The sequence below is a fragment of the Lethenteron reissneri genome, chromosome 12 (assembly GCF_015708825.2).
Source record: "Lethenteron reissneri isolate LAM-NWPU_2019-01 chromosome 12, ASM1570882v1, whole genome shotgun sequence".
Lineage (NCBI taxonomy): Eukaryota > Metazoa > Chordata > Hyperoartia > Petromyzontiformes > Petromyzontidae > Lethenteron > Lethenteron reissneri.
This window is the reverse complement of record NC_083790.1, coordinates 7,706,701-7,720,362: the sequence shown is the minus strand read 5'-3', so window position 1 is coordinate 7,720,362 and position 13,662 is coordinate 7,706,701. Positions and strand designations below refer to the sequence as shown.

Genomic DNA, 13,662 nt, shown 5'->3' with positions numbered 1-13,662 from the left:
GAGAGAGAGAGAGACATGGCAACTCCAAATCTACAGCAGCAGCAGGCGTCAGGGTCTGGATCGAACCCACGACCTCCTGTAAACCAGGCGAGGGAGTTAACATCTCCTAGCCACCGTGATGATGATGATGATGATGAGAGAGAGACACACGCAAACTACAAATATACAGCAGCAGGCGTCAGTGTCTGGATCGAACCCACGACCTCCTGTATACCAGGCGAGGTAATTAACATCTCCTCGCCACCGTGATGATGATGATGAGAGAGAGAGACACGCAAACTACAAATATACAGCAGCAGGCGACAGGGTCTGGATCGAACCCACGACCTCCTGTATACCAGGCGAGGTAATTAACATCTAGCCACCGTGATGATGATGATGAGAAAGAGAGACACGCAAACTACAAATATACAGCAGCAGGCGTCATGGTCTGGATCGAACCCACAACCACCTGTATACCAGGCGAGGTAATTAACATCTCCTAGCCACCGTGATGATGATGAGAGAGAGAGAGACACGCAAACTACAAATATACAGCAGTAGGCGTCAGGGTCGGGATCGAACCCACGACCACCTGTTTACCAGGCGAGGTAATTAACATCTCCGAGCCACCGTGATGATGACGATGAGAGAGAGAGAGAGACACGCAAACTACAAATATACAGCAGCAGGCGTCATGGTCTGGATCGAACCCACGACCTCCTGTATACCAGGCGAGGTAGTTAACATCTCACCCTCGATCCAGGACCAGCGCTGTGCCTGGGCAGCGCCCATTTTTTTGGTTTGCAAATAGGATCAATTCAAATGTAATATTGTTTCCATTTTAAAATATGTGTTTATTAGTTCACGACCGGCAAGACCAGATCTCGTTTTCCGAAACCCGCTCAGGGCCGACACCAGGGTGATGTATAAATATACATCGCCTCTAGGGAGACAAAGGCAGCTGGACGTGGTGTTGACCACCCACCCCCTCGTGTGCCGTGCTGACCTTCATAGGTGCTACTCGCTAACAGCACTTGTCCCAACAGTCTGTTCAATGCTACACAAGGGTGTCCGTGGTTCCAATCTCATTATCCGGCCAAAAAAGTGTGAATGCTGCGATAACCATGTGAAATGGGTAGAGTAGTCAAACAATTCACTCTTATTAGCTCTGTAAATACATCGGTACGATTAGAGTTGTAAGTGGTATCTAGTTCTGCCCTGGTCCATGGACTGTATGTGACTTGTCACTGAAGTAGTGAATGAATATGTAATTAAATGCTGCCTAGTAGTGCGTATTGCTGGGAATAGTATGAAATGAGTGTTGTGTATATACTGTGTGTACAGTAAGATCTAGTTCTAGATACACCTCTAAAAGCCTCCACACATTTCTCACCAGTATGAATGCGCATTCAATGTTTGAACACTCCTGCTGATACACGACGTGCCCAACGTAGCCTGTTCTTCTTACAACATTCGATGATGCCGAAGCTGAGGTCTTTAGAAAATCAGTGGGGTATCTATAAATGGGTCCCCCTGCCATGATGGTGTTGTGTACTCATATCTGTCAACCCCTTGTCAGTGCCCTCCCTTATCACAGACCAATTCAGACCTTATTGGTCACCCCGTGCCACTTATAAATCTCAACGTTCATCCTACAAAGTCCAATCACAAGGGAGAAACACAAACAAATAGACACAATTATATATTTTTTGCCCGTATTGAAACGGCTGTACTCCGTATGGACCTGAAAACTCAATTTCCCTGTACAAAAATACGGGTAAATTGTATGGGTGGACAGGTATGTGAACTGCACTGTGTATCTTGATTTTAAGATTTCGTGACTGCAGGAATCCATACTATTTGGTTCTTTCGGTAAAGTCACGTAGGTAGAAAAATAACAGATCACGACGTTTCGATCGCAACACAAGCAATCGTCATCAGGTGGGACAACCACAGCAATTTTAAAACTGCTGAAGTAGGCGAGAGAACTGCCGTGGCACGAGGTTATATAGGCCTCGGCAGTAGGGGGGGGGGGGGAGAGAAGGGGGGTGGGGGGGGAGAGATGGGGGGTGGGGAGCAGGGCAGCATAGAGAGAGAGAAATACACACAGAGAGTCGGAAATAACAGCTGACATGGGCAGGTAGGATGGAGACATCACAGTCAATTAAGACTTTACCTGGTTCAGACTTTACTGTGTATGTTATATGGCCGATGGGACTCACAGTCACCCCCACAATGTTGTAACATTTCAAGATTAATTTATTTCCCTTTTTTTTACCAACAGGCGAAATTGTTGTATACGTGTCACCACGGCCAATGCAAGTAATACCATCATCACCGCTACAACCACCACCATACAAATGACCACCACCATCAATCACCACCCAAATTGACCAAAGAACGTCATATGCTACTTTGCACAGCTTAATTCGCAAGTCAGCAATATTTCCGTCACGGTGGTTCATCTTTAAAATTAATATTTTACTGCGAGGTAACCTATCCAGGTTACTCGATTATCATATTTGATAGGCGTTCGTGGATGGAAACAAATCTAGAGGTCCCTTTTCTGAGAGGTGAAAAGCACACGTGTATTTATTTTTTTATTAAACACCACCCTCCAATTGTAAACGATATGCATAACATTAATACATCTCCAGAAATGAATAACACAGCCCTTTGAATGGAATAACGCAGGCTTTAAATACATGAAGCACTACTTTCAATTAAATATTTTAGAACACCCTGGACTTAAATGAAACAATGCTCACTTTAAATTGAATAACTAAATGAAAACACAATTTTCCCCTAGGTTATTCACTGCAAATTGATCTTTGGCAATATCAGCTTTCGTCAATAACACTTGTGGCCTTAAAATGAACCTTCTTCAGAGCACATAAATAGAAAGGTCAGAGATATAAGGGTTTATAGGAGTTGGAGACGACACTGAACACGGCGGTACCAGATGAAAATTAAATACAATACATTTTATGATTTTAAAAATAAATTAATATAGCCAATTTAAAAACTGGTCATCAGAAAACCTTTATAAAATTTAAACAACATAATGCCCTATATATATATATTTTAAGTGCAGTCTCCAGCCTTAAATAACTTTGTATCTGTGTGCTATGAAGAAGATTCATTACCAGAAACTTCACCCATTACGGTATATATGTTTTCTTTTAAGGCAGTGTTATAGACGAATGTGGAGTTATGTATTGTTCGTTGTGCTTATGCACCACTGCCAATGCTGCATGCTTGTGCAAACACTGAAATAGTTGACTTGCGAGTATATTTAACTTTACATCACTTTTAGTTTCCTTGTCATATGTTGGTTGTTAGGTTTATAAAGCGACCACTTTACCCCGCTCTTCCTCCTACTTTCCCCTCCTCTCTCCCGTTCCATCCTTCTTTTTTGTAGTTTTTTTTGTGTATTGTTATTCGCAGCGTTCTGCACGATGATGCATACGCATTGAAATCATTTATCTGTGTCTGCTGTTGTTTTGTTGTGGTAATTGGAAGGTTTCTTTTAAACAAAATTCAACCGTATAGGTCAAGGATGGCCAAGCCATAGCTAGCGAGTCACATGCAGATTCCTTGCAGGTAGTTCATGTGCGTCTCGGCATAACGATATGAACACAGCTCATGTTTAACTTTTCACAATGACCTTGTTGGAAAAAGGAGAAAACCTGCAATAACAAGAGCAGCCTGCGGGGAAACTTGTCCCTGGCAGCGAGCCAGACAAATTCCACAGCCAACCAGATGCATGTCCACTCGACATGCGCACTCATGAGGTCAGAAGTTTGACACCCTCCCAAATGTACAGTATCTAGGGTAAATTTCTGGCCACAGACGATGTTCTCATGAGTTAATTAGTTTAATGCATCGCTTAATTATTATCCCGACTCTATGAACATTATGGGATGTCAACAAATCACTTAGTGGGGAAATTGACGGCACAGACGCGCATAATTTCGCATTTAGTCTCCACGGCCACACCACAATGCACGGTGGGAGAAAGTTCCCCTAAATCACAATTAAAATGCTGTCCTAAGCTGCTTTGCTCCAACAAAAAAGCCTTCATTACACCTCGTAATGCGCTGGGTCACGCGGCGTTTTGTCATTTTGAGCTGACCACTTGTTCGCAACAGGACAATTTGTGGAGGGGTATAAAGTGAGGAGGCCATTCGAGCCAGCCCCAGTGTGTGCGGCGTGTGTGCCCTCACATTCAATCAACCACATCGCACATCCGGCAGCGTTTTCTCCAACTGCCTCCTACGTGATACACACTCGCTGACACTCTCGCTTCTGCGCTGTGCCGATAACAAAAAGTTACTCGGGGGGAGGGGGCTCTGTAAGCCGTCGAGACTCTTCGACTCGAGCTGGTATCACGGTGGACATCATGCCTGGAGACAGGTCACTGTGTCACCCTCCGGATGGGAGAACCATCTACGACTTCTCCTGCAAGACCCTGGAGGGCAGCCGCGTGTCCCTGGGGAAGTATCGTGGGCAGCTGGCGTTGATCACGAACGTGGCATCCTTCTGAAGCCAGACGCCAAAGCAGGTGCAGGCCACGGCAGGCCCTCTCGTGTACACGCTCGGTGGTCTTGGGTCGGAAGAAGTTGATTTGTGCACTTTTCAAATCGAGATTGTCAACTCGTTTCTGTAGAAGAGTATTGTTTTTTTTGCGTGTGTTTCATTTATTGTTCTTGCCCCCCCCCCTCCCGAAATCTCCAATTATAATAATAATAAAATTTGTAACGCGCAAATTTGCGGACGTAACGGCCGCAACTCAGAGGCGCGGAGCCAAGCTCAGAGTCGCTCGAAATCGTGGTTATAGAGGTAAGTTTTTAAGTGTCTCTTGAAGGAGGCGATTAAGGTGATGCTGCGAATGTGCAGAGGGGTGACGGCGTTCCAGACTGTTGGGGCTGCCACCGAGAAGTGGCGCATAGACATGACCATCCTGGATCTTGGTATCAAGAGGAGGTCGTGAGTCGCGCTGCGCAGGCATCTGCCGTGTGTTGGCTACGTAGGGCGCGAAAGAAGTTTTCAACATACATACATAAGCACACACAATGTAGACAGTTCTCACGTAAGCAACCACGTGTTGACACTGCACCGGTGAGGGTAGAAGGTGATGGGCAACTTCTGGTGCAAGGGCACTTGGGACTCAGTGGCGGCTGGTGGCTCACATTGTTTGTTAGAGGGCTTGTCCGGTTCAATTAAATAATTAATTGCCATTAATTAATCTCGCAGTAATGTGCCCACAGTTAATACGTTGTAGGGTAGAGTACTGTGCAACACCATAACACTATTAGCGTCACCATCATCACCATCACCATCTTCACCACAATCAGAATCTTTATTTAGACTGCAGGGGGAATCCGATGAGCTATGAAGCTCTTTTCACAGGTGTCCAGTATGGGGCTGGTCAGCCTCACCACTTCCATCATAATCGATATCGCTATCCTGTCCACCACTGTCATCGTCGTCGTCGTTAGCCAATGTCTGTAATCATTGCGATCATACATAGCAATCATTGCCGTCTCCTATTGCCAGACTAATGTTTCCAGGTCGCTCTTGCAGATGAGACCTCGTCCTGGTCTATTGTGTTCTCGCCTGGTGAAAGTAAAAAAGAGACTTGATCATCATCAGCCAAATGCCTCTCATCATTATTATCATCATCATCATCACTAATATCCTAACGACCACCACCACCACAGTCAATCATCATCGTCATCCAATGTCTGTCAATGTATACCAGTGTCTCGCATTATCAGTCAAATAACGTCAAGCAGGCACCCCTTGAAATACTGCTCCAGTAAATACTCGTGTTGTGTGTTGGAGAGGGATGTGAATGCAGTGGAGGAGGGATGTGAATTAGGTCAAACAGCTGTCAGTGGGGCAGCAGCCAAGCCACGGCCACTGAGGGGGGGGGGGGGAAGGCGAGCTGAGATGGCGTGCGTTGGCTGCCCAGGAGAGACACTGCGACTGTGGAGAGACACCGAGAGACACAGAGTCTGAAGAGAGACACAGAGTCAAGAGACGGCGTCTATGGCGAGACAGAGACACTGAGACTGGGGAGAGACACTGAGAATGTGGAGAGACACTGAGAGACACATAGTCTGAAGAGAGAGAGACAGATACACAGAGTCAAGAGACGGTGTCTATGGAGAGACAGAGACACTGAGTGTGTGGAGAGACACTGAGAATGTGGAGAGACACTGAGAGACAGAGTCTGAAGAGAGAGAGACAGAGACACAGAGTCAAGAGACAGCGTCTATGGAGAGACAGAGACACTGAGACAGGGGAGAGACACTGAGAATGTGGAGAGACACTGAGAGACACAGAGTCTGAAGAGAGAGAGAGACAGAGACACAGAGTCAAGAGACGGTGTCTATGGAGAGACAGAGACACTGAGTGTGTGGAGAGACACTGAGTGTGTGGAGAGACACAAAGAGTGTGGAGAGACACTGAGAGACACAGAGTCTAAAGAGAGAGACAGAGACACAGAGTGAAGACACAGCGTCTATGGAGAGACAGAGACACTGAGACTGGGGAGAGACACTGAGTGTGTGGAGAGACACAAAGAGTGTGGAGAGACGACGACACAGGTAATGTGGAGAGACACGTCTCTGCCTCCCGTGGTCGCGTGGATTTTTCTTTGGAGCTATCATTTGTCGCCAGGTCGCTTCTGAAAAAGAAAACTAGACATGGCTCAGCGGGCCCTTACCACGCGTGGTGTCTCGGTGTGGAGTGGTGGTGGTGGTGTTGTGGCATCGACTACACCGCACGGAATATGATTACAACAACCAGAGGTGTGGACTCGAGTCATGTGACTTGGACTCGAGTCAGACTCGAGTCATGAATTTGATGACTTCAGACTCGACTTGGACTTGCATAACAATGACTTTGTCCCACCTCTGACAACAACCCCACTCATCTTCTTGGTTCTTTCGGTAAAGTCACGTAGAATGGAAATAATAAAATAATAAAAATAAAACATAATACAATTTTATTATAATAAGAAAAATAAAACATAATAAAATTGTATAATGTTTTATTTTATTATTTTATTATTTCCATTCTACGTGACTTTACCGAAAGAACCAAGAAGATGAATCGATGCAGTCACGAAAGCTTTAAATGGAAAAACAACCCCACTTGCATTCCTGGTCATGACGCGCAACATATGGTGTTAGAACTGCCCCGGGCCTCACCGAGGGCGACACGGCATGAAATAAAAAGTCACGATTACGCCCGTGAATTTGCCGTGGAAGGTCTACCCTGAGTAGCTACACTCGTCTTTCAAGAGGTTCCTTGATGAGGGCGTTCGGCCTCATGGCATCTACTGAGTGGCCGTGTCAGATGTAAGATGAGAACCTGGAGAAACCCCGCAAAGAATACTCTTGCACGGGTCAGGCAGAGTAAAGAGTCCGCTGTTGTACCACCATCTCCTGACCACCTCTGCAGCTCAAGCCTACAACACCCGGCATTTGCAGGCAGAATTTCTCATGGCAAGTACTAAGCAGGCTGAACACCGCTGAGCTTCGAAGATCTGATGAGATCGGGTGATTTGGTCATAAGTACCGGATGCGATGTGTTAGCTACGGTGCTGGGGAGATACAGGCAGGTGAGGAAAGGACATCACCACCCTTGAAGTTTCAAGTTGAGTTTGTTTAAAACCGGGCGAGAACTCAAGAGCCCAGGATGTGTCTCGATTAGCGAGAGTGACTCGGGTCTGTGCTTGTGTCCCTGTGTGTGCGTGCGTGCAGTATCCATTGCTGAATGCACTCATGAGCGACTTTGCTCGCTTCGGATTCACTGTCCTGGCCTTCCCCTCCAATCAATTCGGCTTGCAGGAGCCAGTCAAGTTTGTGTGTGTGTGTGTGCCAGTGTGTGCGTGCACTCAGCCTTAAAATGAGTACCTGGTGCGGTGTGTAAACAAGTTATTGGTAAGAGCACTCCATATAAAATATCTGACTCTGCTCTGTTAATCGTTGAGCATGATGGGCACAAGCGAATATGGCGGAACTCTATTCTGTGTCTCCGCATATTAAAATTAATTTCCTGTTTGGTTTCAAGGCCAATGTTGTCAAGCAGCATTTAATGCAATGACTGTGTGTGTTTTGGCGAGCAGGAAATAACAATGAGATCCTGAACTGCATCAAACACGTGAGGCCTGGAGGTGGATTCGTGCCCAACTTCCCCATTTTCTCCAAGGTGGATGTGAATGGAGATGAAGCAGACCCTCTCTTCAAGTATCTCAAGGTGGGTGGGGAGTGGTGGGATGGTTCAGGGTCACAGTGCTGAGCCAGCACTCCAGAGGTCCTGAATCTTGTGAAGACGGAGAAACTCGCTTGTAACACTCCGATCGTAACATAGTATGTGGGTATACTTGGGCTGTTTTTATATATAGTATAAATTGATTATCTTTCATTTAATTTTATTTTTATTTTCTTGTTTTATTTAATTTAAATTTATGAATGATGCCCTGACTGGTGAGCATTTTAAATTTCGTTGTACTGGTGACAATGACAATAAACGATCTATCTATCTATCTGAAGACCTAGGTTCGAATCTGGGTTTCAGCCACCCATCCGTCATTTCACCGGGTTGTTGAAGTGTCACGAGTTGTTGGTGTCAGCCCGGTCACCAATGACTGCACGAATAATTCCATCACACCACATTGGTTTTGTCACTTTATTAGGTACATTTTCAGCTCTGACTGAGAATAATTGTTTGACTGCCCGACAGAAATTAATACATTTGACGAAGCTTTTTTAAATTCTTGGTTCTTTCGGTAAAGTCACGTAGAAGGGAAATAATAAAAAAATAAAAATAAAACATACAATACAATTCTCACAACGTTTCGACCACAACACAAGCAGCCGTCCTCAGGTGAAGAACAGAGCTGTCGGAAAGACCTCTTGTCTACATTTCTTGTCTACATTTCATTTATCTGCATTTCCACTGAACTGCGCGTGAAATGACCTTCTTGGATGTGGGAAAATCAGGCTGACCAACTACGCAGGGCATTAGATGCGATTGGACGCTGTGCAAAGCCGACCCGTCACTCGGTGGCACACCGCCTCGTGCGTTTGTGTTCCCATCAGGGGCCATCCATTCTGTACGTACGCATGGAGGGGGGAGGGGTTAACCCAAATACGTACACTTGCGTATGGGGGGTCTACTGACAATGTACGCATAGGAAACGGGGGGGGGGGGGGGTTAAACCTTGATAATAATTCGTCTACGTTGGCCTTCAAATTAGTTAGATAGTCCGGCGGTGGACTGTCTGTTTGCTTAAACACGTTAATATTGTAGTGGGCTCAACTGATTCGCAGACGTGCTTCTTAGAGGCAACACATTTATCACACCAAGACAAATACACAAAGCGGTAGCTGCCCCTTTACCAGATAACAGCCAAGAGTGGTGGACCACCCGGCTAAACTACACTAACACACTGGGAGTTGGCTACAACGGACCGGACCCTGACTCGGGTTCCGGATTACGTGTTTGGAGACTCTTCTGGACGTAGAACGTAGATCTTCAGATGACGGCAGCAACAACCAACCCCAGTCCCTGTGGGGACCCCGCTTATATGCTCCGGGGTCGGGGCTGGCTCCGCCCTTGGCCCCGCCCACCTTTGAGAGAGCTCTGCCTCTCTCTCGACTCTTCTTGAGACAACTTTCACAGACACGTGACCACCCCTTAGCCCCCACCTAGGGCCCCATGTAGACTTTACCGGTCACGTGTCTACGGGGTCAACCAGAGTGCCATGGCCCAGGGTCACCCTGCCCCTGGGCTGACACTCTCCCACTCCCTGCGGTAGGAGTCGGCACTGCACGCCACGCGTGGTGCCACTGAGCGCTATCCCAGCGCTCGCCAAGCCCCCTCTAGGGCTGGTACTACACTCACCTACGGGGTGTCCGTGATGACGGTGCATGGCACGCCGTGCCCCTCTGGGGCCGGCACCATACAGCGACATCCATGATGTCACTACAATATTATTAATCCTTGATCGTTTCTGCGTGGATTAAATATCGGCCGTTCCATAGGATTCGGGGGTGGGGGGGGGATGCGTCAAGCGTACGGACGCAGGTGGGGGGGGGGGGTGTAAAAAGTACGCGTGCGTCAGAGGTCGCAAACGGGTTTTGATTCCTTACCCATACCCGGCCGCACCAGAGGTCGCAATCGGGTACCCGTACCCTACCCGATACCCGGCTACCCGTACCCGGCCGGGTATCGGGTAGGGTACGGGTATCCGGTACCCGATTGCGACCTCTGGCGTGCGTACAGAGAGGGGAGAGGGGTGAAGTTTTGACAGATTTTTTGCATACCTACTAAATGGATGGCCCCTTCGCCTGCGACTTTTCCCACACGACGCCCACATGCTGCTGCTGCTGTTGTTAGTTCAATCCTCACGCAACCCTAAATAATCCGAGTGGCGCAAGTACGCGAGCGTGTTTGTCTGTTGGGGACGCTTGCGTAACTCGTTCATTAACGAAACGAAACATTTGTACTTCCTCCTGAGTGTTTCTCAAGCTTAACATCCTTGACACGTACGACCTACAGCTGTGTTTCCGCTGCAGTCCATCACCTAACGAGCTGAAACAACTTTTCTACATCACACCACATAGTGTTTACTTCCCCAGCCAACCGTTGGTCACTTTTGGAATGAAAATGTTCATTATAACGCAGACACTGGCAGTGCTGAATGACTCATTGTGAACATTCCATGAGAGTTTTTTTTTTTTATTGAACTCATGGTAGTAACTCTGCACAGTTAATAATTGCTTTTCCATTTATTTTGGGAGATTTTTTTTTACATTGAAGCAAAGATGTAAAAATCACATTTGCACGGTTTAAAATGTGAGTAAAGATCACACGACTCATCGTAGTTCATCGCAACAATAACTTTTATTTAATCACATCCCCTTCACGCATCCACTTTGTGTAATCTGCAGACACCCCTTTTATATTATTTTGGTATGGGATGTCGTCTGTAAAATCTGTGGGCCACATCCGTTCAATTTGGAACAGTAGCATTTTGTTTAGCTCCAGGTTGAGGAGGTAAGAAAGTCTGCCTTAGGTTTTCCAGTCTCGGGTAATAACGTGTGCGAGTGGATTCATCGAAAGTCAGAAATGCGCTGGTAGTGGCTTCATCATCATCAATGCTTTCTCCAACAGACGGACACACGTTTCCCACCTCGCCTCCCAGGGGATCTGGTCTGGTGGGAGTCCAGAACTCAGTGCCGGATGAAGCTAGTGCGAGGCCTGTAGCATATGTTATAAAGGGGCCCTAAAAAAAAGACGTAGATATGAAAACACAATTTTTTACTTGCATAGTAAAGTAATTGTATTTTTTCATTTGCTATACAGCCAGATAATACGACAAATTGCTAACCTAAAACACCCAGTCGTTCATAAAAGTTTAAGGCAGTATAGTACTATAGTATCGATTTAAAGCTTTCGTGACTGCAGGGATTCATCTTCTTGGTTCTTTCAGTAAAGTCACGTAGAAGGGAAATAATAAAATAATAAAAATAAAACATTATAACGCAAGCAGCCGTCCACTGAGGACGGCTGCTTGCGTTGTGGCCGAAACGTCGTGAGAATAATTTTATTATTTTTATTATTGTATTATTTCCCTTCCACGTGACTTTATCGAAATAACCAAGAAGAGTACTATAGCAATCGAGCAAGTGCAGAATCACTGAACCGGAATTGATAGCTTGAAAGCATTTAGTGCGGGGCCCTTAAAAGTGCGGGGCCCGTAGCCTTTGCTACTAGGATAATCCGGCACTGCCAGATCTGGTGCAGCATGATCATTATCACCATTACCGCACACTGCATTTGTGTCTCAATTATGAATTCGTTCACCTGCACATATCGCCAGAGACTGGAAGATCTGCCGCAGATTTTCTTGCCTTCTGAATCTGGAACCACGAACAGCCATATTAAGACACACCACTCTTAAGAAATGTTGTTTAAATTTCGATTTAAAGCTTTCGTGACTACAGGGATTCATCGTCTTGGTTCTTTCGGTAAAGTCACGTAGAAGGGAAATAATAAAATAATAAAAATAAAACAGACCTGGTCTTCACCTGAGGACGGCTGCTTGCATTGTGGCCGAAACGTCGTGAGAATTATTTTATTATGTTTTATTTTTATTCTTTTATTACTTCCCTTCTACGTGACTTGCGCATCAAGAGCCCCGTGCATGGCTTGTGCTCATTGGAGGTCGGTAGCGGCTCAGTCTTGCGTCTCACGAATTCCTCAGGACTCCACCACGGAGGTGGTGAACAAAATTGAGGATGTCTCCAATATCTTCTGGAAGCCACTGCGGGCCAATGACCTCCGTTGGAACTTTGACAAGTTCCTGGTGAACCATCTGGGGCGCCCCATCATCAGGTACGAACTTTTCGAAGACAGATGTATACAGGAAATGCCTACTGTACAGTATATAACAAACTCAGTAGCGTACCATCTATACATCCATTATTACACGAGTGACCGTAATATGTTTTGACCAACGTTAATTTAATTCAACATCTACGATCATTGGAATTGCCAATGGCAACATCGCTCCCTGACTGAGGTTTCACGTGGGTCAATATTACTATGTGTCTCTCCTCTGTGTCTCTCTGTGTCTCTCTCTATATCTCTTTCCGTGTCTGTTTGTCTCTCTCTGTATGTGTCTCTCTCCGATCTTGCACCTGACGACGGTTGATTGTGTTGCAATCGAAACGTCGTGATATTTATTTTTTCTCCGTGACTTTACCGAAAGAACCAAAGAGTAATTCCTGCAGTCACGAAAGCTTCAAATCAAGATTGTCAGAATCATTTTTTGCAGGATTATGTATTCCTTTCTCACATGGTGGTACGTGATTAGTGTTGTGCAATTGTGAATCGTTGTTGTTGTTGCTGCTAAATGCGATGCCAGCACATTGCGATCGTGATGTCGGTGCAGTTTGCACTTTCGAAATCTGCCACGCTTTAATTGTTCCTCAGAGTACCATCGGTTGTCGCTGTTAAAATCAATAAACATCTGGCACATATACACAGTAACGAACTGTGGAGCATTTGCCAAGGACGAATATCGAATGCTACACTGCTATAGAACATCAATGTATGGCTGTATAGACTTACATTGGTTTTTTCCCCTTTGTTCTGACGTCAGATATGACAGGTTGACTTCGTTTGACGTCATTCGGAAGGACTTGGAGGAGATACTCAGCTGCAGTGGAAGTCATCCATACCACATTCACCGGAGCTAATACCGGTCCATTCAAGACATCTCGACGCAATGCGGGTCTTCCGTAGATGATCATCACCATCACGGAGGAAGCCCGTTTAAAATCCACGTGCAACACGCACTTTATCACGTTAACACAGTAAAACATGTAAACTTTTAAAAGGCTAGAAAAATATCACGTTTAAATTCCTCGGCCAATTATCATTAAAAAAAAAATTCGACCTTTTATTTATAGTGAAACTAAACGGGCTCAAACAGATAAATAATACCAGTGACACATAGTAACGTGTGCCCGGAAATCAACGAGTATTACTGCATTTAAATTGACACCAGTACGGGGGATGAGGGGTGGATTAAAAAAAAAGAACCTAAATAATTACGTGACTGAGCGCAGCAAGGAGGCCGTACATAAATGACGT

The 13,662-nt window shown here is 45.8% G+C and overlaps 1 protein-coding gene across 1 annotated transcript; it reads left to right on the top strand.

Annotated features, from left to right (window-relative positions):
* Window positions 1-4,384: 4,384 nt before the first annotated feature.
* Window positions 4,385-13,265, top strand: LOC133341671 (glutathione peroxidase 6-like). The gene is made up of 5 exons (XM_061550261.1): window positions 4,385-4,513; window positions 7,758-7,851; window positions 8,123-8,253; window positions 12,269-12,399; window positions 13,169-13,265. The coding sequence occupies exons 1-5, from the start codon at window positions 4,385-4,387 to the stop codon at window positions 13,263-13,265; spliced, it is 582 nt and encodes a 193-aa protein (XP_061406245.1).
* The last annotated feature ends 397 nt before the right edge of the window (window positions 13,266-13,662 follow it).

Bases quoted from the DNA above. Each gene is read 5' to 3' on its own strand.
- LOC133341671 (XM_061550261.1), top strand. From the start codon at position 4,385: ATGCCTGGAGACAGGTCACTGTGTCACCCTCCGGATGGGAGAACCATC. The intron at 4,514-7,757 runs GTGGCATCCTTC...GCGTGCGTGCAG, and splicing joins AGCTGGCGTTGATCACGAAC to TATCCATTGCTGAATGCACT. The intron at 8,254-12,268 runs GTGGGTGGGGAG...CGAATTCCTCAG, and splicing joins CTCTCTTCAAGTATCTCAAG to GACTCCACCACGGAGGTGGT.